The following is a 25,812-nucleotide window of genomic DNA, read 5'->3' on the forward strand; positions in this document are numbered from 1 at the left end:
TGCCTTTAACAGTCTGGCATTGTGCTAGTTGAAACCAGCTGTAATGTATTCAAAGCTGCCTTGAATGCAATGTTGTGAAACATCTAACTGAAATGTAATGTTGAGCTTCGTCCTGGGCTAGGATCCAAATCCATCCAATAGAATTGCTAGCCCAGGAAGTAACAAGCCAATCACTTCAAGCAAACTCCCTGAGCGGGAATGAATGTGATTGGACATTATCTTGGCAACCTCATAGGTTGATATGTGTACAGTGGGTGTGGCTATATTAGCCGGGAATGTTTAAAAGCAGGACAGCTGCAATGTAAAACCTGTTCTGACTATCAGATGTTGATCCGTGTTGGAGTTGTGTTCGAGTTGAAGAATAAAGTTGTGTTCTTGCTGAATCACTCTCCGACTACTCTGTTAAGCGAGCGACTGAACACCAGCAATCTGCTCAAACGCCGCCACTTTCTGCCCCCTTTCCGGAACTGTCCTTGAGGGAACAGCTCTGCCAGAACTATGGCTTGCCCAAGTTCATCCAGCAGCTGCAAGTGGAGGAGTGGGGAATCAAACCCGGTTCTCCCAGATTAGAGTCTGCACACTTAACCACTACACCTGTACAGAGCTGAAATTGGAATGGGTGGCCGGTAGGATCGACGGAGGGCAGCAAATTAGCACATCAATGAAAAAGTCAACAAAGATGTGAGCATGAAATTGGGAGTCCAGCAGCACCCCCAAGAAAGACCAAGCTCAACCCTCTGTACATGGGAGAACAGAGACTCAGCATGTGCACGCTTCTTCACATACATTGAAATGTATTTCCTCAAATATTACATGCAGGTGGGGCGGTTAGTTAGGTACAATATCATCTGGCAAAACCATGCTGTTAGCATGGACAAATGTCATAGTACAGAATATGCAGGTGCCAACTTGCAAACGGGGCAAAATCAAGAACTGCCCATACGTGTGCTTTTTCCGTTGTGAATCCCACCTTATGGAGTGGCCTGCCCCAGAAGGTCAGGAAGGCTCCCGGTCTCCTGGCCTTTCACAAAGGATGCAAAACTGAATTACTCAAGAGGGCCTTGTGGCACAGGTAATAGGGGTGTGCACTGTACAAAACGGTTAACAAATTTACTTGGATAAATGATTATAGACTGTGGTCTATATTGCCGTTTACAGCTTATGGTAAGTGGAATCCTATTATGTCATTTTTGCACCATTTAATGTGTCATGTTAATACTTATGCTATGCTTTGAGTCAATCTTTTAAATTTCTCGTTGGTTCAGACTTCTATCAGTTTGGTGTAGTGTTTAGGAGTGCGGACTCTAATCTTGGAGAACCAGGTTTGATTCCCCACAACCCCCCCACGTACAGCTGCTGGTGTGACCTTGGGTCAGTCATAAGTTCTTTCAGAGCTGTTCTCTCAAGGACAGTTCTCGAGAGAGCTCTCTCAGCCTCACCTACCTCACAGGGTGTCTGTTGTGGGGAGGGGAAGGGAAAGGAGATTGTAAGACACTCTGAGTGAAGGGCAGGGTATAAATCCAGTCTCCTCCTCCTCCTCCTTCATTTATTGAATGTCCCATTTTGTTGATTGTACTTTCTCATAGGGTTGCCTGGTCTCCCCTGGCCACCAGTGGGGGATTGGGGAGGTAGGGTTGCCAGATCTAGGTTGGGAACCGCCTGGAGATTTGAGGATGGAGTCTGGGGAGGACAGGGACCTCAATGGGGCACAATGCCATATAATCCACCCACCAAAGCATCCATTTTCTCCAGGGGAACTGATCTCCGTAGTCTGGGAATGAGCTGTAATTCCAGGGCATCCCTAGGTCCCACCTGGAGGCTGACATACCTACTGACTCACTATGTGTAATGCTCCTTGAGTCCCCGTGAGAAAGGTGGACTATAAATAAATTAATAAAAATTGTGAAAAATTATTTTTGTAGAGATTTGGTACATTTGAAATGAAAACAGGAGAAAATATTCCATCTTGATATGTATGTGCCTTTTATTATCCTTGACAAAGGACACGGGTTCAAAATTTGGCCACTAAATTTCTCAAATAAACCGATTTTTCCTACTGTATCGTTAGAAATACCCCTTCTGATTCCCCCCCCCCCTGCAGAGTTATACCACAGTTCTGTTTTTGTAACCTTCACGACACGCCCAGACTGTCACCACAAGACTACTTGGGGCCTTGTTCTTTCTTTTGAATTGATCTAATCAAAATGGCCGTGGGGAGGAAATGCCTCCCATGTGATCCTGAAAGACTATAACTGTGTGGTCAATCCTTGCTGGTTGTGGGAGACAAAAAGGCTGACGAGCAACAGGGATCGTGGCCACTTACAGACTGCGCTGGAAGCACCCAGGAAGAAAGATGGAATGGAAGGATTTGGTGGGCCTCACAAAAAAAGTCAACCTATCAGAAAGCTCCAGAAAAACCATTTCTTTCAAGAAGAGAAGAGATAAGGAGCTCCTCCCGGTTCTCCAGGCCCAGGTACTCCCTACCAAATTGCGGCCTGGAAACCAGAACCCTTTCGAGTCCCAGGATGATAAAAAGGGATTTCTGGACACTTTCTGGACAGCAGTTGAGAGCTCATGCTGTAAAGAAGAGGGCAGAACTAGACTCCCACTTTCTGTCTGTGGAGAATCTCCACAGACTTACAGCCTGGAAGTCTATGGGGATATAGAAGACGACACTCTTCAGGAAGATGTCCTCGGAAAAGAAATGCGGCGCCAGCGCTTCAGGCAGTTCCAGTACCAGGAGGCTGAGGGACCCCGCAGAGTTTGCCGCCATCTCTGGGATCTCTGCCGCCAGTGGCTGGAGCCAGAGAGCTGCAACAAGGCCCAGATCCTGGAGCTGGTCACCCTGGAACAGTTCCTGACTGTCCTTCCGGCAGAAGTCCAGGGCTGGGTGAGGGAACAGGACCCAGAGAGCTGTATCCAAGCCGTGACCCTGGCTGAGGAGTTCCTGCAAATGCAGCTAGAGTCCGAGAAAGAGGAGAAACAGGTGAGAAGAGAGACAGAGTAACATTGGAATCATCCAGAGGGGGGATTACACATTTCTTACACATTTCTTAATGAGTCTGGTCTGGGCTCTGTGCTTAGAAGAGTTCATGGGCAGCTCCAAATTTAGGTAAATAAAACCCCACCAAAGTTGTTTCAGAAAAAGAAGAGACTGGACTTATACCTCGCCCTTCACTTAGAGTCTCGGAGCGGCTTACAATCTCCTTGTCTTCCCCTCCCCACAACAGATACCCTGTGAGGTAGGTGGGGCTGAGAGAGCTCTCTCGAGAACTACTCCTGAGAGAACAGCTCTGAAATAACTTGTGACTGACCCAAGGTCACCCAGTTGGCTGCATGTGGAGGAGTGGGGGATCAAACCCGGTTCTCCCAGATTAGAGTCCACGCTCTTAACCACTACACCAAACTGTCTTAACAGACCTGCATGGAGGACATGTAGGAGCCCTTCCTGTACTCAGAGCCAGTTTGGTGCAGAGGTTAAGAGCATGGACTCTAATCTGGGAGAACTGGGTTTGATTCCCCACTCCTCCACATGCAGCTGCTGGTGTGACCTTACGTCAGTCATAAGTTCTTTCAGAGCTGTTATCTCATGGGCAGTCCTCGAGAGAGCTCTCTCAGCCCCACCTACCTCACAGGGCATCTGTTGTGGGGAGGAGAAGGGAAAGGGATTGTAAGCCGCTCTGAGACTCCTTTGGGTAGTGAAGGGTGGGGTATAAATCCAATCTCTTCATGCCACCCTCCTGAGCCAAATCTGGCTGCCGCAGGCTTTAAAAATGACATTCCCTTGCTGTTTGATCTGTAGTGGAAACACTTGCTCATACGATTTCCCCTGTGGGAAAGAACAGTAGTTCTAGTGTGTGTGGGCATGTGTGTGTGTTGTGCGCACAGGAGAGAGAGGCACATTGGGAACACGCTTTGTGGGGAGAAGAGATAACCCCAGTCCCCGAGCCCACACACATAAATCTCACGGGCACTACAGTATTAATCCTTTCTTTCCCTCTAAAAAACACCTCTGTGACCTTAATCACAGATCTCACAGCTTGGTTATGTGTTGCCAACAGGCCTGGAGGAAAAGTTCCTGTCCCTTTGACAGAGGCTTCATGCATGGTAACATACTACTGAAGCTTTTCACAAGCTAAGTAACCTTCCCATTAAAAGGGTGAGACATTTTTCTCCAGGCCTGTTGGCAACCCGTGCTCCTTAGAACTTTAAAGGTCCAAAGAGTTTGGGCTGTGCAGGACATGACAAGAGCTCACCCACCCTCCATTGCCACCTTAAAAACATCATTCTTCACATTCTTTTGAATCCAACTCCATGCTCTTTTTTAGGGCCATTCCAAAGAGATTATGGATCTTCACAAGGAAGAGAAAGTTCCGCTGGATGCTGGGCTGCTGGCCTCTTTGGTCAAACAGGAAACTGACAGGAATGAGAACGTACAAGGTAAGACCAGTTAGTTTGGGAAACAGCAGCAGTGCATATACTTGAATGCACATTCACATAAATATACGGTAATGGGGTCCGAACTGGTGGTAACTGACCAGGAGAGAGATCTTGGAGTTATGGTAGATAACTCACTGAAGATGTCGACTCAAGTGTGTGACTGCAATAAAAAAGGTAAGTGCTGTGCTGGGGATTATTAGGAAGGCAACTGAAAAGAAATCAGCCATAATGCTGCTCTGTAAATCTACGGGGTGACCTCATTTGGAATGGCGTGTACGGTTCTGGTCACCGCTTCTGAAAAAAGGTATCACAGCATTGGGAAACGTGCAGAAAAGGGCAACTAAAATAGTTAAGGGGATGGAACACCTTTCCTATGAAGAAAAGTTAAGAGGTTAGGGCTCTTTAACTTGGGGAAGTGGCAGTTGAGGGGTGACATGACAGAGGTTTACAGAATTATGCATGAGATACAGAAGGCAGAGAAAGAAATATTTTTCTCCCAGTTTGGTGTAGTGGTTCGGAGCGCGGATTCTAATCTGGGAGAACCAGGTTTGATTCCCCATTCCTGCACATAAAGCTGCTGGGCGACCTTGGGCAAGTGAAAGTTCTCTTAGAGCTGCTCTCTCATGAGCAGTCCTCTAAAGAGCTCTCTCAGCCCCAACCTACCTCACAGGGTGTCTGTTGTGGGGAGGGGAAGGGAAAGGAGATTGTAAGCCACTCTGAGACTTCTTTGGGTAGTGAAGGGCGAGGTATAAATCCAATCTCTTCTTCTTTCTCACAATACAAGAACTCATGGGTACTCAATTAAATTAATGAGCAATAGGTTTAGAACAGATAAAAGGAAGTACTTCGTCAGCCAAAGTGTTGTTAACACATGGAATTCACTGCCATAGGAAGTGGTGGTGGCCACAAAATATAGATGGAACACTATGTTTGGGGGCAGTGATGCTCTGTATTCTTGGTGCTTGGGGAGCAATAGTGGGAGGGCTTCTGGAGTTCTGACCCTACTGGCGGACCTCCTGATGGCACCTGGGTTTTGGCCACTACGTGACACAGAGTGTTGGACTGGATGGGCCATTGGCCTGATCCAACATAGCTTCTTATGTTCTTATGTTTGGTGTAGTGGTTACGAGTGATGGAATCTAATCTGGAGAACTGGGCTTGATTCCCCACTCCTCCACATGCAGCTGCTGGTGTGACCTTGGGTCAGTCACGAGTTCTCTCAGAGCTGTTCTCTCAGGAGCAGTTCCTGTCAGAGCTCTCTCAGCCCCACCTACCTCACAGGGTGTCTGTTGTGGGGAGGGGAAGAGAAGGAGATTGTAAGCTGCTCTGAGACTCCCGAGTGAAGGGTGGGGGGGGTATAAATCCAACTCTGCTTCTTCTCTCCTAATGCTGGTCTACACGGCTTTTCATTGGAAAGTGGTCATAACTGCCCAGTGATAATAGGAGGCCTTCCTGACCTCCTCAAGCAGGACTTCCCCTAAGTGGAAACTGCAACAGGGAATGCCTGGGTATGGGCAGCGGTCGATCCTGCTCTTTTGCAGGGTGGCGCCTTCAGAAGGCACAGAGGCTTGGTACAGATCTGACAGAGCCAAGCAAATATCCTCCAATGGAGGTTCCTCTTTTAAAGGCTGTCTGTGGCAGTAAACCCCGACCTGGTTGGCCCAGGCTAGCCTAATCTCATCAGATCTTGGAAGCTAAGCAGGGTTGGCCCTGGTTAGGATTTGGACGGGAGACCAGCAAGGGTCACTATGCAGAGTTAGTCAGTGGCAAACCGCCTCAGTCATTCTCTTGCCTTGAAAACCCTACGGGTTGCCACTTGACAGAATTTCTCACACAGGAGGGGGAGGAGGAGGAGATTGGATTGAAACGCCGCCCTTCACTACCCAAAGGAGTTCTCAGAGCGGTTTACAAACTCCTCTCCCTTCCCCTCCCCACAACAGACACCCTGTGAGCAGTGTTCCCTCTAAGCTGAGTTAGTGTGAGCTAGCTCACAGTTTTTTAGCCTCCGGCTCACGCTCAGGAAGGAGGGCTCCGGAGCAAGCTAATTTACGCGTAGCCAAATTGCCCGCTCCCAACTTTAATGCCAGTCGCTCGCAAAGTAGAATTTTTGCTCACAAAAACATCTTAGAGTGAGCATTGCCTGTGAGGTAGGTGGGGCTGAGAGAGCTCTCTTGAGAACTTTCTTGAGAGAGCAGCTCTGAGAGAAATTGTGACTGACCCAAGGTCACACTAGAAGCTGCATGTGGAGGAGTGGGGAATCAAACCGGGTTCTCCCAGATTAGAGTCCGCCGCTCTTAACCACTACACCAAACTGGCTCCTAACCACTACACCAAAAGGGGCGGTTTGCCGTTGCTTGCTTCTGTCTCATGCCCCCAGTATTGCTCGGAGGTCGCCCTTCCAAAGGCCAACCCTGCTTAGCTTCTGAGATCTGATGAGATCGGGCTAGCCTGGGCTATCCAAGTCAGAGTATCCAGTGGGGGAGGTTAGGCTGAGAGTGTGTGACTGGACCAAGGTCAGTCAGCGACCTTTCATGGCGGAGTGGGGATTTGAACCTTCATCTCCCAGATCCCAGTTCGATATTCCAGCCGCTACACCACACTAGGTGAGAGCCAGTTTGGTGTAGTGGTTAAGTGTGCGGACTCTAATCTGGGAGAACCAGGTTTGATTCCCCACTCCTCCACTTGCACCTGCTGATGTGACCTTGGGTCAGTCACTAGCTCTGGCACAGCTGTCCTTGAAAAAGAGCAGTTTCTGTCAAGAGCTCCCTCAGCCCCGCCTACCTCACAGGGTGTCTGTTGTGGGGAAGGGGAAGGGAAAGGAGTTTGTAAGCCGCTCTGAGACTCCAAGTGAAGGGCGGGGTATAAATCCAATCTCTTCTCTTCTTCTTCTTCATTTTTATGGCCTTAATTACTGATCTAATACACATTATGTCAGAAGGCAATTTTACAAAGGGGACATTAAATAGAATTGGCCAAGGAGAGCTTTCATAAAGGGGGGAAAGTTTTCGTTTATGGCATAGGATGGAGGGGTGCCTATTATATTGTTTGCACTGCATCGTTTCCTAATTTTTGTAACCCACTTGTTGTGTTTTTATGGGTTGTCTTGTACTGTTTTTCTTCACTGCATTATATTTCTCATTTTGCAATCCTCTTTGAGTCTCCATAAGAAGGCTGACTGTAACTAAATATAATAAATAGTAAGTAATGAGTCTCTCTTCATTTCAGCAGATGACAGGAAACTGGAGGAAATTATTGATCTGAAAAGTTCTGATCAAGCAGAAACCCCTTTGGAAATCATTGTGGGAAAAGCTGTCGGGTGTTTCAAGCCGGGAACAGCCCCTGAGAGTCAACAGGACCTTCCATGTGAGGAAGAAAGCTGTTCAGAGGTGAACTTTCGTGAGCTCCTCCAAAACACAGGCAAACAGGTACTCCAGAAGGGTGAGAACCAGAAAAGAAGTCCTGTGGTTGGGCACATATTTGCCCTGAACCCAGCTCTCAGGAGGCCTCCGAGAGTGGACGCAGGAGAGAAACGGTATAAATGTTTGGACTGTGGGAAAAGCTTCAACGTGAGATCAGGCCTGAAAGCCCATGAGAGGACTCACACTGGCGAGAAGCCGTACCAGTGCTCAGACTGTGGGAAGAGCTTCAGCGTGAGCTCCAGTCTGAGTGCCCACAAGAGGACACACACAGGAGAGAAACCACACCAGTGTACTCACTGCGGAAAGTGCTTCACCGTCAGCTCAGCCCTGAAGCGGCACTACCGAACACACACAGGGGAGAAGCCCTACGAGTGCTTAGAGTGTGGGATGAGATTCTGTCAGAAGGCCGGCCTGCTCATCCACCAGAGAATGCACACCGGGGAGAAACGCTGCCAGTGCTCGGTCTGTGGCCTCAGCTTCAGTGACACCTCAGGCCTTTTCGCACATTTCTGGACTCACAAGGGAGAGAGACCGTACCAGTGCTCTGAATGCAGCAAAGGCTTCTACCAAAAACGAGACCTCCTTAACCATCAGAGAAGCCACCTGGGGGACAGACCGTACAAATGCACTGAGTGCGAGAAGAGCTTCAGCATGAAGTCTCATCTGAAGAAACACCAGAGGATCCACACGGGGGAGAGGCCCTTCCAGTGCCTGCAGTGTGGGAAACGCTTTTGTGTGAGCACAGACCTCATTATCCACGAGAGGGCCCACGCCGGAGACAAGCCGTACCAGTGCTCCTTCTGTGGGAAAAGGTTCTGCCGCAGTTCGGAGGTGGTGAGCCATGAGAGAATCCACACAGGTGAGAAGCCATACAAGTGTCTGGAGTGTGGGAAAAGCTTCAGTGTGAGTTCACGCCTTAGCACACACAAGAGAGTCCACACAGGGGAGAGGCCCTTTAAGTGTGTGGTCTGCGAGAAAGCATTCAGTTATAAAGCACACCTGATCACCCACCAGAGAATCCACACAGGAGAAAGGCCGTACGAATGCTCGGTGTGCGGGAAAGCATTCCGGGCGAGGACCTCCCTCATGACCCATGAGAGAATCCACACGGGGGAGAGGCCATTCAAATGCCTGGACTGCGGGAAAAGTTTCCTGAACAGCTCAAACCTCATCAATCACCAAAAAATCCACATGGAAAATAATGGATAAAATACAAAGGGTGGAGCAAGTTATGGGCTGCTGCAGCATAGAGACCCCCTTGTCACATGCTGGCTTCAATGAGGAACATAGATAGCTTTAGAAAAAATGAGTTAGTTGCCTTACATACAGTGCTAGAGAACAGCATGCAGATATCGTGACTAACAGTCTGGGAATGATTTAAGGAACAAGACAGGCAAATTGCAGTGGGGTAGCTGTAGGGAGAGATACGTCTTTATCCAGCCTGTTTTACTGGGTTGCAAACTTTTAGCTTACATGTTTTCCCGTCCACCCCAGATGGTTTAGATTAGAATGACAGTCAGAAGCTACTGTGTGTCCTAGCTGAGTGTATTGCTAGAACAAAGATGGTGAAACCGAAAGGACGTAAAAAGAGCCCAGCTGGTTAAGGCTTGGGGGTTCATCTAATACAGCATCCTGATTCCCATGATGACCAATCAGATGCTTTTGAAAAGCCCACAAGTATGGCAAGAAGGCAACACCTTTCCCTTGTTGTTTGCCTTTCCCCACACGGGTACTGATATTTAGAGGTACACTGCCCTTGAACATGGAAGTTCTATTTAGCTCTTACAAATAACAGCCAACAGAACAGTTTTCTATGAAAGTGTCTAATCGCTTTTAAGTTAGTGTGATTCCCCTTTTAAGCTACGGACCATCACCACATCTGGTGGCAGAGAACTCAATACATTTTGTGCCGTGCACCGAACTAATGCTTTTGTCTGGTGGACCTGAAGCCCCCAGAATGAGCACAAGCAGTTGCCTTATACTGAATCAAACCATTAGTCCATCAAGGTCTTTAGCAGCTCTCCAGTGTCTCAGGTGGAGGTCTTTCAGGACACCTGCTCCTTTTAGCTGGAAATGCTGGGGGTTGAACCTGGAACCTTCTGCTTGCCAAGTGGAGGCTCTGCCCTGAGGCATGCCCCCCTCCCTATATGAGAGCCAGTTTGGTGTAGTGGTTAAGTGCGCGGACTCTAATCTGGGAGAACCACGTTTGATTCCCCACTCCTCCACTTGCACCTGCTGGATGATCTTGGGCAAGCCATGGTTCTGACAAGAGCTCTCCTTGAAAGGGCAGTTCTTGAAAGAGCTCTCTCAGCCCCACCTACCTCACAGGGTGTCTGTTGTAGGGAGGGGAAGGGAAAGGAGTTTGTAAGCCGCTCTGAGATTCCCTTGGGTAGTGAACGGTGGGGTATACATCCAATCTCCTCTTCTTCTTCTTTTACTGAGTTAGACCCTCGGTCTTCCTCATCCTTCCAACTGGAGAAGATGGGATCAAAACTAGGACTTCCTACATGCCAAGCAGGTGTTCGACTCTGACCCAAACCGGACCCAGAGAGGGGGAAATTAGCTTGTTACAGGGTCTTCAGGATCTTCTATCAGGGTATACAGGGGCCATATTCCAGATGGGAAGGTCCCCTGCCAGAAGCTGCCCTGGAACGTGGGTTGAAACAGGGGAGAGGAGGAAAATAGGAGAATGGGCCTCCCTCCAATATGTACCCCTGTGGGTCTCTGTAGGCCAGACAGCATCATCCACACGGGCCAGCCGGTTTACTAGATACATGGATTTACAGTGATACACGGATAACAGGTTTCTTTAAAAAATAAAATAAAATATGGCCAACCTTTATTTCTGTGTGTGGGGTGTGTGTGTGATATAGCCTGCCTTATAAATATTATTCTTAATCATTCATTAGAAGAGCCGCGCCAAGTGGAAGAATATATTGTGTGGGGAGGAGACTCTGGCTTCTTACAAGGTTCCTTGGAGGGGAAACGGCAGGCTGTGTGCTGACGCCTAAAGGCTACAAAGCAGGTTCTACATCTAAACAGGCTTTCTTCTCACAAGAGAAAAACCTTTGTGCATGCTCAGAGCCATTATGTTATCATTAAAAGTGCACTGGAAGTGGATTAAAAGTGGATTATTTAGTGGGTGTGAAAGCATGCTCAGAAGACTGACTCATGGGAAAACATGAGGCATTGGGTGGGGATCATTGATGGGAAAGTAATTCCTCCTCTTTCATAGTATAAAGATGGAGCAGAAGAGGTGAAGTGCACTTCCAGTGTGAATTTGGAAACGATCCTGCCTTACTGTGGGATATTCAGCCAGCCTCCAAATGAGACACATCCTCAGGGAAAGCTTCTGCTTGTTGATAGTTTAACAAGCTCCAAATCTTGCCAACTTAAATCTGCCATATGCAGAGATCTCTATGATTCTACAGTTGTGCCAAGAATAATCTATACCACTCTTGGATATTTACCAGCTACTATACTACTCAACATCAAAAAAAACTAAGATCATGGCATCCGGCCCCATCACTCCTTGGCAAATAGAAGGGGAAGTCATGGAAGTAGTGACAGACTTCACGTTCCTGGGATCCCAGATCACCACAGACTGTGACAGCAGCCATGAAATTAAAAGACGCCTGCTCCTTGGGAGGAAAGTGATGGCGAACCTAAACAGCATGATAAAAAGTAGAGACATCACCCTGCCAACCAAAGTCCGCATGGTCAAAGCAATGGTATTCCCAGTAGTCATGTATGGCTGCGAGAGTTGGACTATAAGGAAGGCCGAGCGCCGAAGAATAGATTCTTTTGAACTATGGTGCTGGAGAAGACTCTTGAGAGTCCCTTGGACTGCAAGAAGATCAAATCAGTCAATCCTAAAAGAAATCAACCCTGACTGTTCCCTGGAAGGCCAGATAATGAAACTGAAGCTCAAATACTTTGGCCACCAAATGAGAAGGGAGCACTCACTGGAGAAGACCCTGATGCTGGGAAAGATTGAAGGTCAAAGAAGACGGGGACGGCAAAGGGTGAGATGGTTAGACAGTGTCATAGATGCAACGAACATGAAACTGAGCCAACTTCAGAGGACGGCGGAAGACAGGAAGGCCTGGCGAGATCTTGTCCATGGGGTCGCGAAGAGTCGGACTCGACTGTGCGACTGAACAACAACATACAGAAAAAAACAACATGACATTGTACAAGAAACATAAGCATAATATGATACAGCTAGCATCATGGGATGCTGACCAAAGAAAATAAAATTTAACCCCAGAGAGAACAGCAGAAATAGGGAATACCATCTTGAAGGGATGCTGGAGATGTAACAGTAAACAGTAAATATAGTTTATTTCTTCATCTTTGGGGTTCCTGTCTGGTAGTAAAGAGAGAGGTGTTCAAAATGTTAGAAGACCTATTAAGTCTGAAGTTGTCAAATGACCCCAAATGTGCCTTCCGAGGCATAGTCCCCAGAAGCTGGAACCAGAGAGAAATAAATTGGTGAGAAACCTATTAGTTGCTGCTAGGTTAACTCTGGCACACAACTGGAAAAAAGATAAACTTCCTGATTCAAATGTTTGGATGCATAAAGCATGGTTCCTTTTGCTAATGAATATGGTGGTTAAGTGGTTAAGATGCTGAACTGCAGACCGGAAGGTTGGTAGTTCGGCAGTTTGAGACCCGAGTGCTGCATGACGGAGTGAGCTCCTGTCTCTAGTTCCAGCTCCTGCCAACCTAGCAGCTCGAAAGCAAGAAATTGCAAGTAGATAAATAGGTACCACTTCGGTGGGAAGGTAACAGCGTTCCGTGCGCCTCAGCGTCTAGTCATGCCGGCCATATGACCACGGAAACCTTTGGACAGTGCTGGCTCTTCGGCTTGGAAACGGAGATGAGCACTGCCCCCTAGAGTCGGATTTGACTGGCTTTCGAGCAAGGGAAACCTTTACCTTATGGTGACTGCAATGAAAACATTATGGGATCTAAAGAGGAAAGTTTTACCTCAGCAATCTCTATATCTTGAATCCTCATATATTCCATGCGCAGTTACAGCTGGCCATAACAAGCAAGGTCACAAGCTTCAGCATTTTATATTCCCAGCATACATTCCAAACAACATGTTAGAATCATAAATGGCACTTAACATATGCACCATGGAAGTGCTAAGTGCATCTGTTAAGTTAAACCTGTTAGTCAGTGGCAGAGTACAAAGTGTCTCATAAACTGTGCCTATAACAAGATGGAAGCAAGCTAAGGTATGTGCTCTGACTGAAACCCTTCCACCTTCGAAGCATTTATATAGCTTCCCCTCCCCCTGAGAATCCTATGATGTTTTGTTAGCATTCTATTCCAAGATAAGCTCTTCCGTCACTCCAAGCATTTATATGTCTCTTTCCCTGTTTGAATCCTCATATGTATTATGAGTTTACTCTTCTCAGAGAAGTCTTTTTCACACCTGGCTGACAAGACGCCTTCCTTCAGAAGAACATCCAATTCCTCTCTTCCCTTCATCCATTAAACTGCTGGGGGAGGGGGGGGGAGTTAGCTTTACAGTCAGTGGAAATGAGTTGAGGTCCATTAGAGAACACAGGAAATTAGAAGCTGGCAACCCCAATAACAGAACCACTTCAGGGCGCAAAGAAGACACGTTCCTGCCTCTGCCTCTACTGTTCCCTGGCAGGCGTAGAAAGGACACTCACTCTCATCCTGTTTAGCTGGGAAAGTATAGTTCCCAGCAGGAGAACAAAGTGTCATAACCAGGGGTCATTTCCTGCAGGAGAGCACAGGAGCGGAGCTCCCACAGTAAAGAGCCCAGGGGGCGGGCACATGCAACAAGCCCCACCCCCTGCTCCCAGCAGCCCTCAGTCAGAGCAAGAAGCAGCCAGGTAAGTTGCAGAGCCCCCCCCCAGCCCCCCGGTCCAAAACAGTCCAGTGGCACCTTTAAGACCAAGTTTTATTCATGTAGGAGCTCTCCCTCCTCTGTGAGGACAGATCTGCACGTCCCCCCCCCCCATAGCTAGCAATCCAAAACAGTCCAGTGGAGCCTATGTGGTGGGTGTTGCCTTGTGACACACATCTGGTGATGTCAGGGGGTGTAGCATATGCAAATAAGTTATGCTAATGAGCTCCTGCACCGCTTTTTCTACAAAATGACCCCTGTAACAAACCCTGAAGATCTGGGCAGAAAATGGCTTTCTGTGTGTTTTTCAGGATTTCACTGGATGGTCTTTCACACTGTGGGGCGGTCATATGAAGTTGCTCCACACAGCCACAGAAGAGCAAAGAAACCTTTCCAAACTCTTCTCGTGTGTACTCCGTTTGGGTCTGGTTTCTGCGGGGAACTACATTTCCCAGAAGGTCTTGCGAGCACCAGAGAGGGCAACCCTGCCTTTCCCCGGCTTTGAAGCCGGCGGTTCTTTATGGAGGCGGAGAAGGAAATTTGGGGAGTATGGAATTCCTGAGAGCTGCTCTCCTTTCTCCTTCCCCCCGGCTGGAGGAAGAATTTGGCTTTTCCACGTCTGCAGGAAAGGTGAGTTTAGGATTTCCTAAAACAGATCTTGGGGATGGGAACAACGGGGGACGGGAGAGAAATGTGTGAACCGGAGCGAAGAACTGAAGAGGTGGCCGGAGGGAGCATCCCGGGCAAGATAGGGGTGTGTGTGTGTTTGTTTTTTCACCTACTTGAAGGTGTTTCCTGCAACCACAGACTGGTTATTCTTAACAGCTAGACGAACCCCTAATCTGATCCAGCAGAGGTCATTGTCTTCCTGCACTCGCAGCTTTGTTTTTTGCATGCTCCACGGCTGACGCCTATAGAGGCGTTTGGCCGTATTTGGCTCCTATAACAGAATTAAATACCTACTATTGCTACTTCTAGAGTGTGATTCCAGTTAGCATCACCCAAGAACACCTCTGAATTGGAAACTGGCTCCAAGGTTTGATTTGTGAAGGGGGTAAGCATCTACACTCTCACCTTCTTGGCTTCTCGGGAGTAAACCACCACTTCCAGTGCAAAATACTAGAGCGATTTTCTTTTGCTAATCTGGGCCAGGAGGTTCCCGTTCTCTTAATTTTTGGCATTTCTCAACCCCCACAATCATCCTGAAGTGGGTGGCCAGTTTTGACACCGCTGGCTTCTATTTTATTATAGATGGAAAAATTCTCCCCCAAGTTTAGTAATTTTTCTGCAAGATGCAGAGCGATGGCCTTTAACATACATCCACATCTTTGTCTTAAGCTGTGTCTTTTCCATGAAATCCAACATCTGTCGAGATGGTGTAGTAGTTTACTTGCAGTCCAAGGACCTGATGTACAAACTGCGGTCATTCCACAACACGCAAATATCTGGAAAGGTCTCTGAGGCAGCAGGTTTGTGCTGGGGGGGTTGTACCTGGCATCTCTCACCCGCCGAGCCCCAAGGATCACACAGCCTGGGGTGAATTGGCCTTAGGTTTGTTTGTTTGTTTGATTGATTGATTTATACCCCGCCCTCTCCGCCAAGGCGGCTTACAATAAAATGTAGAACAAATTTAAAAACAAGTTAAAACCATAAAAACAATGGTGCTATATAAATATTACATATATGGCGACGAAACATAGTTTTTGGATGTTACCCATAACAGGGATCCATTCAGCGTTAGCTTATAGGGCTCCATAGTATGTTAAGTAGCAGCATGGTACAATAGCCAAAAGACTCATTGATTTAATCTAGGCAGTTTGTGTTTATAGAGCTGGATGCAGGCTTTATAGTAACACAGAACGCCTCTGCAGACAAAAATGTTTAAAAGCAGAAACGTCTCTGGAAATGCAATTTCCATTTATTTCTGGGGTTAGGCGTGCAAGATAATATGGTAGGCAGTAGTATGCAGTCAATTAGGGGTTTTTGTATTTTTTCCTCTAACTGGACTTGATCAAGAGAAGGCTTGTTCTCAGCAATTTTCTGGATTTGTATTTCTTGGAGACTTTCAGTATATTTTAACTGTAAGAGGTGGGGAAAAACTCATGCAATTTTCCTTGACATTGGTTTGGTATACTCTTTTAATCAACTGAGCGGGCGATTGGATCCTTCTTTCTTTCGTGAATGCTCAGGGACAGGGCACTCCCCGCTCCAAAGATCTCCGGTGTTGATTGTGTTGGCCTGGTGTGGGACACTGAGGAGAGTTTGGCCATCTGGCTGGCATACTGACAGCCTAGCGCACCACCAGATAGCCTGCCAAGCCAGCTGGAGGTGGCAGCGAGCTGGGCCTTGGAGTTCCCAAGGCTAATAATTCTCGGGGACTTCAGTGTCCATGCTGACGAGGTTGCTTCCGGACAGGCGATGGACCTGGTGTCTCCCATAGCAGTACTAGGACTCTCCCAGATCGTATTGGGTCCCACACATCAAGCAGGCCACACACTAGATTTGACCTTTGGCAAGGGGGTTGATATGGATCTGACTGCTGTTGATAGGGTGCCATGGTCAGATCACTATGCCCTGAAGGTCCATATGAGTCCATTTCCACCCCATCTAGGCAGTGCCTGTGGAGACTAATGGATCCAGTTGGGTTCCAGAATGCTCTGCAGGATCTGATATTTCGTGGCAACTCATTAGATGAGCTGATAGAGGACTGGAATACCCATCTCTCTGAAGCCATCGATGAGACTGCTCCCCGATACCCTCTTCGCTCCCTCCCCAAATTAGCCCCGCTGTGGCGCTTAGGGGGGTGAAGCAGGAGCTTAGACGGCTACAGTATGTTTGGCGGTGGTCTTGTGACGAAGCTGCAAGAATATCTTGTAGGTCGTTCATGAAAACCTATGAGATGGCAGTGAAGGCTGCTAAAAGAGAATTTTTTACAGCCTCCATTGCATCCGCTAGCTCTTGCCCAACACAGTTGTTTAGGACAGTCCAGTCTTTAACTTCTCTCACTGAGAGAACTCAAAATACTATTAAATTGGCCATTAGTTGTGAGGTGTTTGCGAGCTTTTCTGAGGACAAGGTCATTGAGCCAGGCAGTGTGAACCGCCCTGAGCCCGTTTGCGGGGAGGGCAGATTATAAATATAAGAAATAAATAAATTTGCTCTTCCACAATCTGCCAGCCGATATTTATTTATTATCAAATTTATACCCCACGCTCCCAGCCAAGACCGGCTCAGGGCGGCTTACAAAACAAGTAACAGACAACAATAAATAATTTAAACAGTCTTAAAGCCATATTATTAATATTAATAATAATAATAATAATAATGGAAGATCATATGGAACATCTAGAGCACTTAATAATAATGTTGTTATACTGTAATAATGATTTTAAATGGTTTTAATGTGTTTTATGTGTTGGCTTATGCCTGACTGTGAGCCGCCCTGAGCCCACGTTGTGGGGAGGGCGGGCTATAAATTGAATTAATAAATAAATAATAGATCAACTGGGCAATATTCCCCTCTTTCAGAATTCCTCAATGTCCTTTGAGGAGGTAGCCGTGTGCTTCACGGAGGAGGAATGGACTCTGCTGGATCCAGGCCAAAGAAAACTCTTCTGGGAAGTTACGGAGGAAAATTATGAGGCCGTGGCCTCTCTGGGTAAGGCTCTTTTCCCTTCTATTCTGATCATGGTAGAGAAGGGGGAGGGGTTTGTGTCTTCCTTTGGCCCTCTTTGATTTCAGGGCACGCTTTCTTTGGCCACAGAGGAGAGACCAGAGCTCCCACATCTGGTGGTCTTACAGCACATGAAAATGAAAGCATTAAGTACTTCAGTGCTGCAAATCTGTAGTTGCAGGGCTGAGAAAGGCCTCTGATTGTGGCCCTTCTGTAGGGTTACCAAGTGCTTTCTTACCTGGAGCGGCGGACTCCCGGTTCGCATCTGGAGCACACGTGCGCACCACACGCACGTCACCCGGAAGTGACGTGACGACACGGGGCACAAACCATAGAGTTTTCCCTCGGATGACCGTGGCCCCGCCCCCAGCGTGCCCCACGTCGTCACGTCACTTCCGGGTGACGTGCACGTCGGGGTGGGGTTCCCCCCGGGGCCTGATCCGCCGGTGGCGGGGAACGGGCCTCTGGGGTGGGGGTTTCCCCGCCCCCCCAGGGGGACTTGGCAAGCCTACCCTTCTGAGGCACCACCCCTTGGAGTGGAATCGGCTGGGCTTGATGGAAAGTTCCAGGCAAAATTTTGGTAGAGGAGAACATGCGAGTCAGGTGTGAGGAGAGTGGTGGTGGGGGGTGGGAAGAGAAGCCAGGTGAGAGATGCTGCAGCCACCTTCCAGGTGATGAATGGGGATTTGGGAGGCAGAAGGGCTTTTCCTCATAATATTCTGCTGTTCCTTGGCCAGTTCAGAGCAGGTCCCAGTGGGAGCCAAGCCAGGCACAGATCATTACCACATCCTCTTTACCAAATCCTCTTCATCCTCAGATCATCTGAGAAAATTAATGACAAGACAGATGGGGAGGATCCCTTCCTTCCACACCATTGCATTGGAATTGTAGCCTTTGGACCAAAATTGGAAGGCATATTATTGCAGTACCATCTAGGGTCAGAGGTGTCAAACATAAGGTCTGGGGGCTGGATCCGGCCCATCTAGAGCTCTTATGCAGCCCGCGAGCAACTGATGCAAGGGAGGGAGTGCTGGGGGGGGGGAGTGGGCAGAGCGAATCAATTATGGCTTCAGCTCCATTATGGCTTCAGCACAGCAAAACAACCTCGCCTGCAGCAGTCAAGCATCGTGGGAGCACCTGCCCAGCATTGCACTCCTGCCTCTCTGGTCCACTTGTGTGGGTTTTCCTCCACACACCCCTCCTACCCCAGGGGGCCTTGCAGTGAGGACACACCAACTCAGAGCTTACCAGCTGCGGGGACGGCAAAGAATGAGATGGTTAGACAGTCTCATAGATGCAACGAACATGAAATTGAGCAAACTTCAGAGGATGGCGGAAGACCGGAAGGCCTGGCGGGATCTGGTCCATGGGGTCACCTGAAGAGTCGGACTCAACTGTGCGACTGAACAACAACAAATCTCCAGTACCTGGCATTACGTTTTATGACACATGTGGCCCGGCCCAACAAAGAGACATTTATGTCAGATCTGGCCCTCATAACAAATGAGTTTGACACCTCTGATCTAGGTTATATGCACCTGATTAGGAAAGTGATATCTTATGAAGCCTCTATAGTACACCTTCGCCTCGACTCACTGATAAGTGTTATAATGTAGTGTTTACTTGGTCCTATATTGATTAATATTTTGTTTTATTATCACAACATTGAGCCTGCATGTATTATTTATGCTTGACCACTGCGGAAGACCAGTTCGCCAAAACGTGCCTGCTTTGGGGTCACCTGAAGTCCTATTTGTAAATATTGTACGATTTTAATTCTTATTGAGGCGACATTTGGGCCTATATCTGCTTTTAAATCATTTTGTAATAAACACATGTATTCTTGGTGGTCAGCTATGTTTGTCTGAAGCAGTAGACCAAGTTTAGAGTCCAGTGGCACCAGGGCTATTTTTGGGCAGAAACGCACAGGAACGGAGTTCTGGCGGGCTCCCAAGTTGGCCACACCCAGCAGGAACTCATTAGTATAATAGGCCACATCCAACAGCAGAAACTCATTAGAATTGGCTACATTAGGGGTGTGTGGCCTAACATGCAAAGGAGTTCCTGCTACAAAAAAGGCCCTGGGTTTTGACAACAAACAAGGTAAACAGAATAAGAAGCAAAAGGTGGGTGTGGCTGGATGAGCACACTTCTGGTAACATGGGGGTGTGGCCTAATGTGCTAATGAGTGGTGCTGTCAGGGGTGTGGCCTACTATTCTAATGAGCTTTGCTGTTGGGTGTGGCCTATTATGCTAATGAGTTCCTGCTGGGCTTTTTCTACAAAAAGAGCCCTGAGTGGCACCTTTAAGACCAGCAAAGGTTTATTCTTTTCTAGCAAACTATAGGTAAAATTGGATGCATAAGAAATATCATATCCCTTTTTCTTCGCTGTGGGAACCCAAAGTGGCTTGTATTGTTCTTTTCTCTGTTTTATCCTCACAACCACCCTGTGAGGTAGATTAGGCTGAGAATGTGCGCCCGGCCCAAGGTCAGCCAGCAGCTTTCGATGGCAAAGTGGGGATTTGAACCTGGACCGCCCGTATCCTAGCCAGACACTCTGCCCACTAAACCACGCTGGGTCCGACAGCTCAGTGGCATTTTTAACCTGTTTTTTGTATAATGGAGGGGAAATTTTCCTCCCTCCCTGTCTGAGCTGTCGTTCTCCTCTGTGGGGACACAAAGCAGCTCACCTTGGTCTCCCCCCCTCCATTTTCTCCTCACAATGCCCCTGTGAGCCAGGTGTGGCTGAGTCACTGGTCTCCCAAGCACCATTTAGTGGCAGAGTGGGGATTCAAACCTGGATCTCCGTGATTCTAGTCCGACATTCCAGTGACTGCCCTGCACAAGCCGTGACAGGTCAGGGAAGGGGTGAAGCCCTGTCTGGATCTTCTCTACCCTCCTGTCTCCACTACTGTCACTTTCCTGGCTTCTCACGAGTAAACCTTGGTTTCCATTGCAAATAGCACGGGGATGTCCATACAGCTGATGATCTGTGCCAGGATGCTTTGATTCAAGTCCTTTTTGGCACTGCAGGTCGCATTGTCTGCCCAAAACAGAGGGCCAGTTTTGAGACACCTGGCTTTCTTTTTTGATGAATGATGTCTTCCACCATCGACTGTCGCTTCTAATGCAAAAAGCACTTGGTGGGGGGAAAGGTCTGGGGGCCACGTGGGCCAAGAGGTTCCGATGCCTTCCCTCTTTGGCATGGTCTTGCGGGGCACCTCATCATTACTGCATCCCCTATTCTACACTGTTTCCTTTTTGTTTGTGTGGTATAAGGCTTCCCCTCAGTGACAAGATGTTCTTAGGGTAGCAAGTGGAAAGGGTTTGGGTCACTGCTGTGAGGTCAGTTTTGTACTGAACTTGAAGAGGACAGAGATAAGTGAAGCTGGAAGTTCCAGGAAACGAGAAAAAAGGTTTATTCATATACACAGGTCCATCAGTGGCTATTAGCAACAAGGTATAGATAGGGAATTTGGGGCAAGTGATGCTCTGTCATCTTGACTTCCAGAAAGCTTTTGATAAAGTTCCTCATCAAAGGCTCCTAAGTAAGCTCAAAAATCATGGGATAAAAGGACAAGTCCTTTTATGGATCAAAAACTGGCTAATTAATAGAAAACAGAGAGTGAGTATAAATGGGCAGTTCTCTCAGTGGAGGGGGGTAAGCAGTGGGGTACCGCAGGGATCAGTACTTGGTCCACTGCTTTTTAACTTGTTCATTAATATTTGGAGTTGGGAGTAAGGAGTGAAGTGGCTAAATTTGCGGATGATACGAAGTTGTTCCGGGTGGTGAAAACCAGTGAGGATTGTGAGGCACTCCAAAGGGATCTGTCAAAGATGGGCGAGTGGGCGTCAACATGGCAAATGGGGTTCAATGTGGCCAAGTGCAAGGTGATGCACATTGGAGCCAAAAATCCTAAATGTAAATACACGTTGATGGGGTCTGAACTGGCAGAGACTGATCAAGAGAGAGGAGTTGTAGTAGATAACTCACTGAAAATGTCGAGACAGTGTGTGACTGCAATAAAGAAGGCTAATGCTATGCTGGGGATTATTAGGAAGGGTATTGTAAACAGATCAGCCAATATCATAATGCCCCTATATAAATCAATGGTGCGACCTCATCTGGAATACTGTGTGCAATTCTGGTCACCACACCTTAAAAAGGATATTATAGCTTTGGAAAAAGTGCAGAAAAGGGCAACTCGAATGATAAAAGGGTTGGAACACTTTCCCTATGAGGAAAGGTTAAGGCGCTTAGGGCTCTTTAGCTTGGAGAAACGACGACTGAGGGGTGACATGATTGAGGTTTATAAGATTATGCATGGGAAACAGCAGGTAGAGAAAGAGGTACTTTTCTCCCTTTCTCACAATACAAGAACTTGTGGGCACTCCATGAAATTGCTGAGTGGTCGGGTTAGAACAGATAAAAGGAAGTACTTCTTCACCCAAAGAGTGATTAACACTTGGAATTCACTGCCACAGGAAGTGGTGGCAGCTACAAGCATGGACGGCTTCAAAAGGGAATTAGATAAGCATATGGAGCAGAGGTCCATCAGTGGCTATTAGCCACAAGGTATAGATAGGGACTCTGGGGCAAGTGATGCTCTGTCATCTTGGTGCTTGGGGGGGGTCAACAGTGGGATGGCTTCTAATGTCCTGGCCCCACTGGTGGACCTCCTGATGGCACTGGTATTTCTGGCCACTGTGTGATACAGAGTGTTGGACTGGATGGGCCTTTGGCCTGATCCAACATTGGCATCTCTTATGTTCTTATGTTCTTGGTGCTTGGGGGGGTCAACAGTGGGAGGGCTTCTAATGTCCTGGCCCCACTGGTGGACCTCCTGATGGCACTGGTATTTCTGGCCACTGTGTGATACAGAGTGTTGGACTGGATGGGCCTTTGGCCTGATCCAACATTGGCATCTCTTATGTTCTTATGTTCTTAAGCTGCCAAGCACAGTTACGAACAAACAGCTAAACCTTCTCTTCCATGTTCCCAAATACTTTGGTTGATTTATACCGTTTGGGTCTTGTCGTTGCAGGGAACTACATTTCCCAGATGAATGTGCAAGTCCTAGGTGTTTGCGAGGCAGTGTTTCCTCCAGGTGGAGACACAAATTTATGGAATGGGCAGTTCCCCAGGGCCTCTCTTCTTTCTTGTTTACCTCATCTGGAGGAAGAATTTGGCTCCCGCACGTCTCCAGGAAAGGTGAGTGTAGGATTTCATCTACAGCTCTAGGGTAAGAATTGGGGAGGGGTGAGAAAATATGTGTGAACATGAGTGAAAGAGGAAAAGCCGGCTGGCGAGATCATCGAGAGAAAGGCTTCTGGGAAAGGTCTGTGCTGGGGGGGAGGGGCTTGTGTTCATCTTCGATGCAGCCCCACATTGGGACTGCACTTGCACAGGCCAGCCACGTACAATGTTCCCTCTAAGCTGTGGAGTCTTGTGAGCAAAAATTCTACGTTGTGAGCTACTGGCATTAAAGTTGTGAGCAAGTGATTTGGCTACTGCATAAATTAGTTTGCTCTGGAGTCACGCTTTCTGAGCTAAGACAAAAATGTGTGAGCCAGATGTTAAAAAACTGTGAGCTAGCTCACACTGACTCAGCTTAGAGGGAACACTGGCCACGTACATTTTTTCCCCAGTTCAAAAGCTACAAAAGGGTCACGCCACCCCTTCCGGAGCCAACGTGACAGCTTTCCCGCCCAAATGGTCATGTGATCCGGAGGCAGGCGTCCCCCTTCCCTCAGTTCCTATTTGCTGCTGCATGAATAGAAGCAATCCAGCGAGCTCTAGCTGGCCTTGGTTTCATTGACGCTTTGTTCTGCTGGCTTTAGCCAAAGCCTCCAGTAAGGCGAGTCAGCTTTTTCCATTGGCAGCATTCTGTTCCCCTTTTCTTTCTGCCATTTGTGGCGTCCAGTTATGGTGACCAAGGTGCTTTTCGAGAAATGCATGAAATGCGGGACCAAGATGACTCTCACTGACAAACACAAGCTCTTTCTTATGGGTCTCGGGGGAATCCCATAACGTAGACAGCTGTGCCATCTGCCAGCGCTTCACACCCAAGGCGCATTCCGACAGGGCGTCCCAACCAATGTTCCCTCTAAGGCATGGAGCCTTGTGAGCAAAAGTTCTACTTTGTGAGCTATTGGCATTAAAGTTGTGAACGAGCAGTTTGGCTACTGCATAAATGAGTTTGCTCGTGGAGCCTCCCTGAGCTGAGGCAAAAATGTGTGAGCCGGAGGCTAAAAAACTGTGAGCGAGCTCGCACTAACTCAGCTTAGAGGGAACACTGGAACTGAAGGCTGCACTTTGGGGGAAGATTCTCTGTCAACTTTGGTCCGTTCCGAGTCGGTGCGAAGCTCGGAACTTACCTCCTCGGACCAATCAACCCAGTCGTTTCTGGTACCAGAGTCCTGTTCCGGCCAACCACTCATCCAGACAGTCCCGACTGTTAAGAAGGCTCCCCATCCGCCTAAGAGAGCTGCTTCCGTAGCACCTGCCTCAGAATCTAGACATCCTTGGTCTCCATCACAGACCTCATCAGTTCCAGCCCGTTCCCATTCAGGGCCACCAACTAAGAAATGTAAGGAAAAGACTAAAGGTAAGGAGAGAACTGGCTCTGGTTCCAAGTGTAGTAAGCTTCCATCGCCCTCCCCGAGGCGATCTTCCAATAAGAAAAAAGGGCTATTTTGGGGCAGGAACGGAGTTCCGGCTGGCTCCTGAGTTGGCCACGCCCAGCAGGAACTCATTAGCATAATAGGCCACACCCAACAGCAGGAACTCATTAGGATTGGCTACATTAGAGGTGTGTGTGGCCTAACATGCAAAGGAGTTCCTGCTACAAAAAAAAGCCCTAGGTTTTGACAGCAAACAAGGTAAACAGAATAAGAAGCAAAAGGTGGGTGTGGCTGGATGAGTACACTTCTGGTAACACAGGGGTGTGGCCTCATATGCTAATGAGCTGTGCTGTCAGGGGTGTGGCCTAATATGCTAATACGTTTCTGCTGTTTGGTGTGGCCAATTATGCTAATGAGTTCCTGCTGGGGGTTTTCTACAAAAAAAGCCCTGGAAGACATCATTTTGGAGCCCCTGTCCACTCCGTTTCATTTTGGCTCTCCTTGACAGGTCTCTTTCTGCAGTTGATGAAGAGCAATTTAGCAGCCCAGTGGATCAGCTAGTACGACCTGACCCGACTCCTTGTCTTCCTTGGCAGGAGACTTGTCCATCCCAATGCCATTCTTATTATATGTATCCTACGTACCTACAACAGTGGTCTGATCATTCCCAACGGCTGGGTTCCGGGCATGACCAAAACAGCATCAGATGTACCGAAGCCCATTCCACGTTACCGCTCATGTTTCCCTATCATGAGGTAGATGAGGATATGGCTGTGGCATCTCATTATACCCCTGAGAGTGTGTCTGAACCGTCGCCTGACGACCAACGCTCCCTCTAAGCTGTGGAGTCTTGTGAGCAAAAATTCTGCTTTGTGAGCTCCTGGCATTAAAGGTGTGAGCGAGCGATTTGTCTGCTGCATAAATGAGTTTGCTCTGGAGCCATCCCTTCCTGAGCCAAGACAAAAACCTGTGAGCCGGAGGCTAAAAAACTGTGAGCTAGCTCACGCTAACTCAGCTTAGAGGGAACACTGCTGGCAACCCTGTAGGAGATCCGACCCCAGTATCCCCCAGTGAGGACCTTCGCCTCTATGGCGAGCAGATGCTAAGGATGGCCAGGGCACTTGACATTGATGTTGTCACTTTGGATAATGGGCCAAAGGACAAAATTCTGAGTTATCTTTACCCTGACTCCCCAGGTATGGTGGCTTTCCCCATTTTAGAAGGCCTGGCAAAACTAACGGCCCCTGTTTGGCAGAACTCAGCCTCCACTCTGGCCACTTCTCGCAAGACAGAGAATTCATGTGGGTTTCTGACTACCGATCCTCCTCCCTCTTCGTTAGTTACTGAGCCAGAGACCTAGCCAACACTCTTCCCCTGCAAATAGAGAAAGCCAATGTTTGAATTCCCTGGGATGTAAATTTCATTTGTCTGCAGGGCTCAACTTCCGAGTTGTGAATTTATCATGATTATGGGAGAGCATTAGCTTTTCCTTTCGGAAAACCTTTTGCAGTATTTAGATTTGCTGCCTGAAGAACCTAGATGAACTGGCCAAACGGATCCAGTTGGAAGCAATGAGACAGCCAGATCCATGGCCTCTGCATTGGTTCCGAGGAGACACTTTTGGTTGCGTGCAACAGCCCTCCCACTGGAAAAGCATTGCAGGGTAGAAGACCTTCCCTTGAGGGGTTATCCCTTTTTTCCCATACTACTGACAAATTCTTATCTACCTTGAAGAAAAATCATCAAACAGCAAAGTCACTGTGCA

At 48.0% G+C, this 25,812-nt stretch overlaps 1 protein-coding gene across 1 annotated transcript in view; it reads left to right on the plus strand.

Moving 5' to 3' along the window:
• Positions 1–25,812, plus strand: part of LOC107122450 — a 95,848-nt gene that overhangs the window by 3,119 nt on the left and 66,917 nt on the right. Inside the window, 4 exon segments of the mRNA XM_015425552.1 lie at positions 2,636–2,986; positions 4,329–4,440; positions 7,666–8,221; positions 8,390–9,050. Coding sequence (XP_015281038.1) covers positions 2,636–2,986; positions 4,329–4,440; positions 7,666–8,221; positions 8,390–9,050 — 1,680 coding nt within the window.

Source organism: Gekko japonicus, unplaced genomic scaffold, assembly GCF_001447785.1.
Source record: "Gekko japonicus isolate JY-2015 unplaced genomic scaffold, Gekko_japonicus_V1.1 scaffold729, whole genome shotgun sequence".
NCBI lineage: Eukaryota > Metazoa > Chordata > Lepidosauria > Squamata > Gekkonidae > Gekko > Gekko japonicus.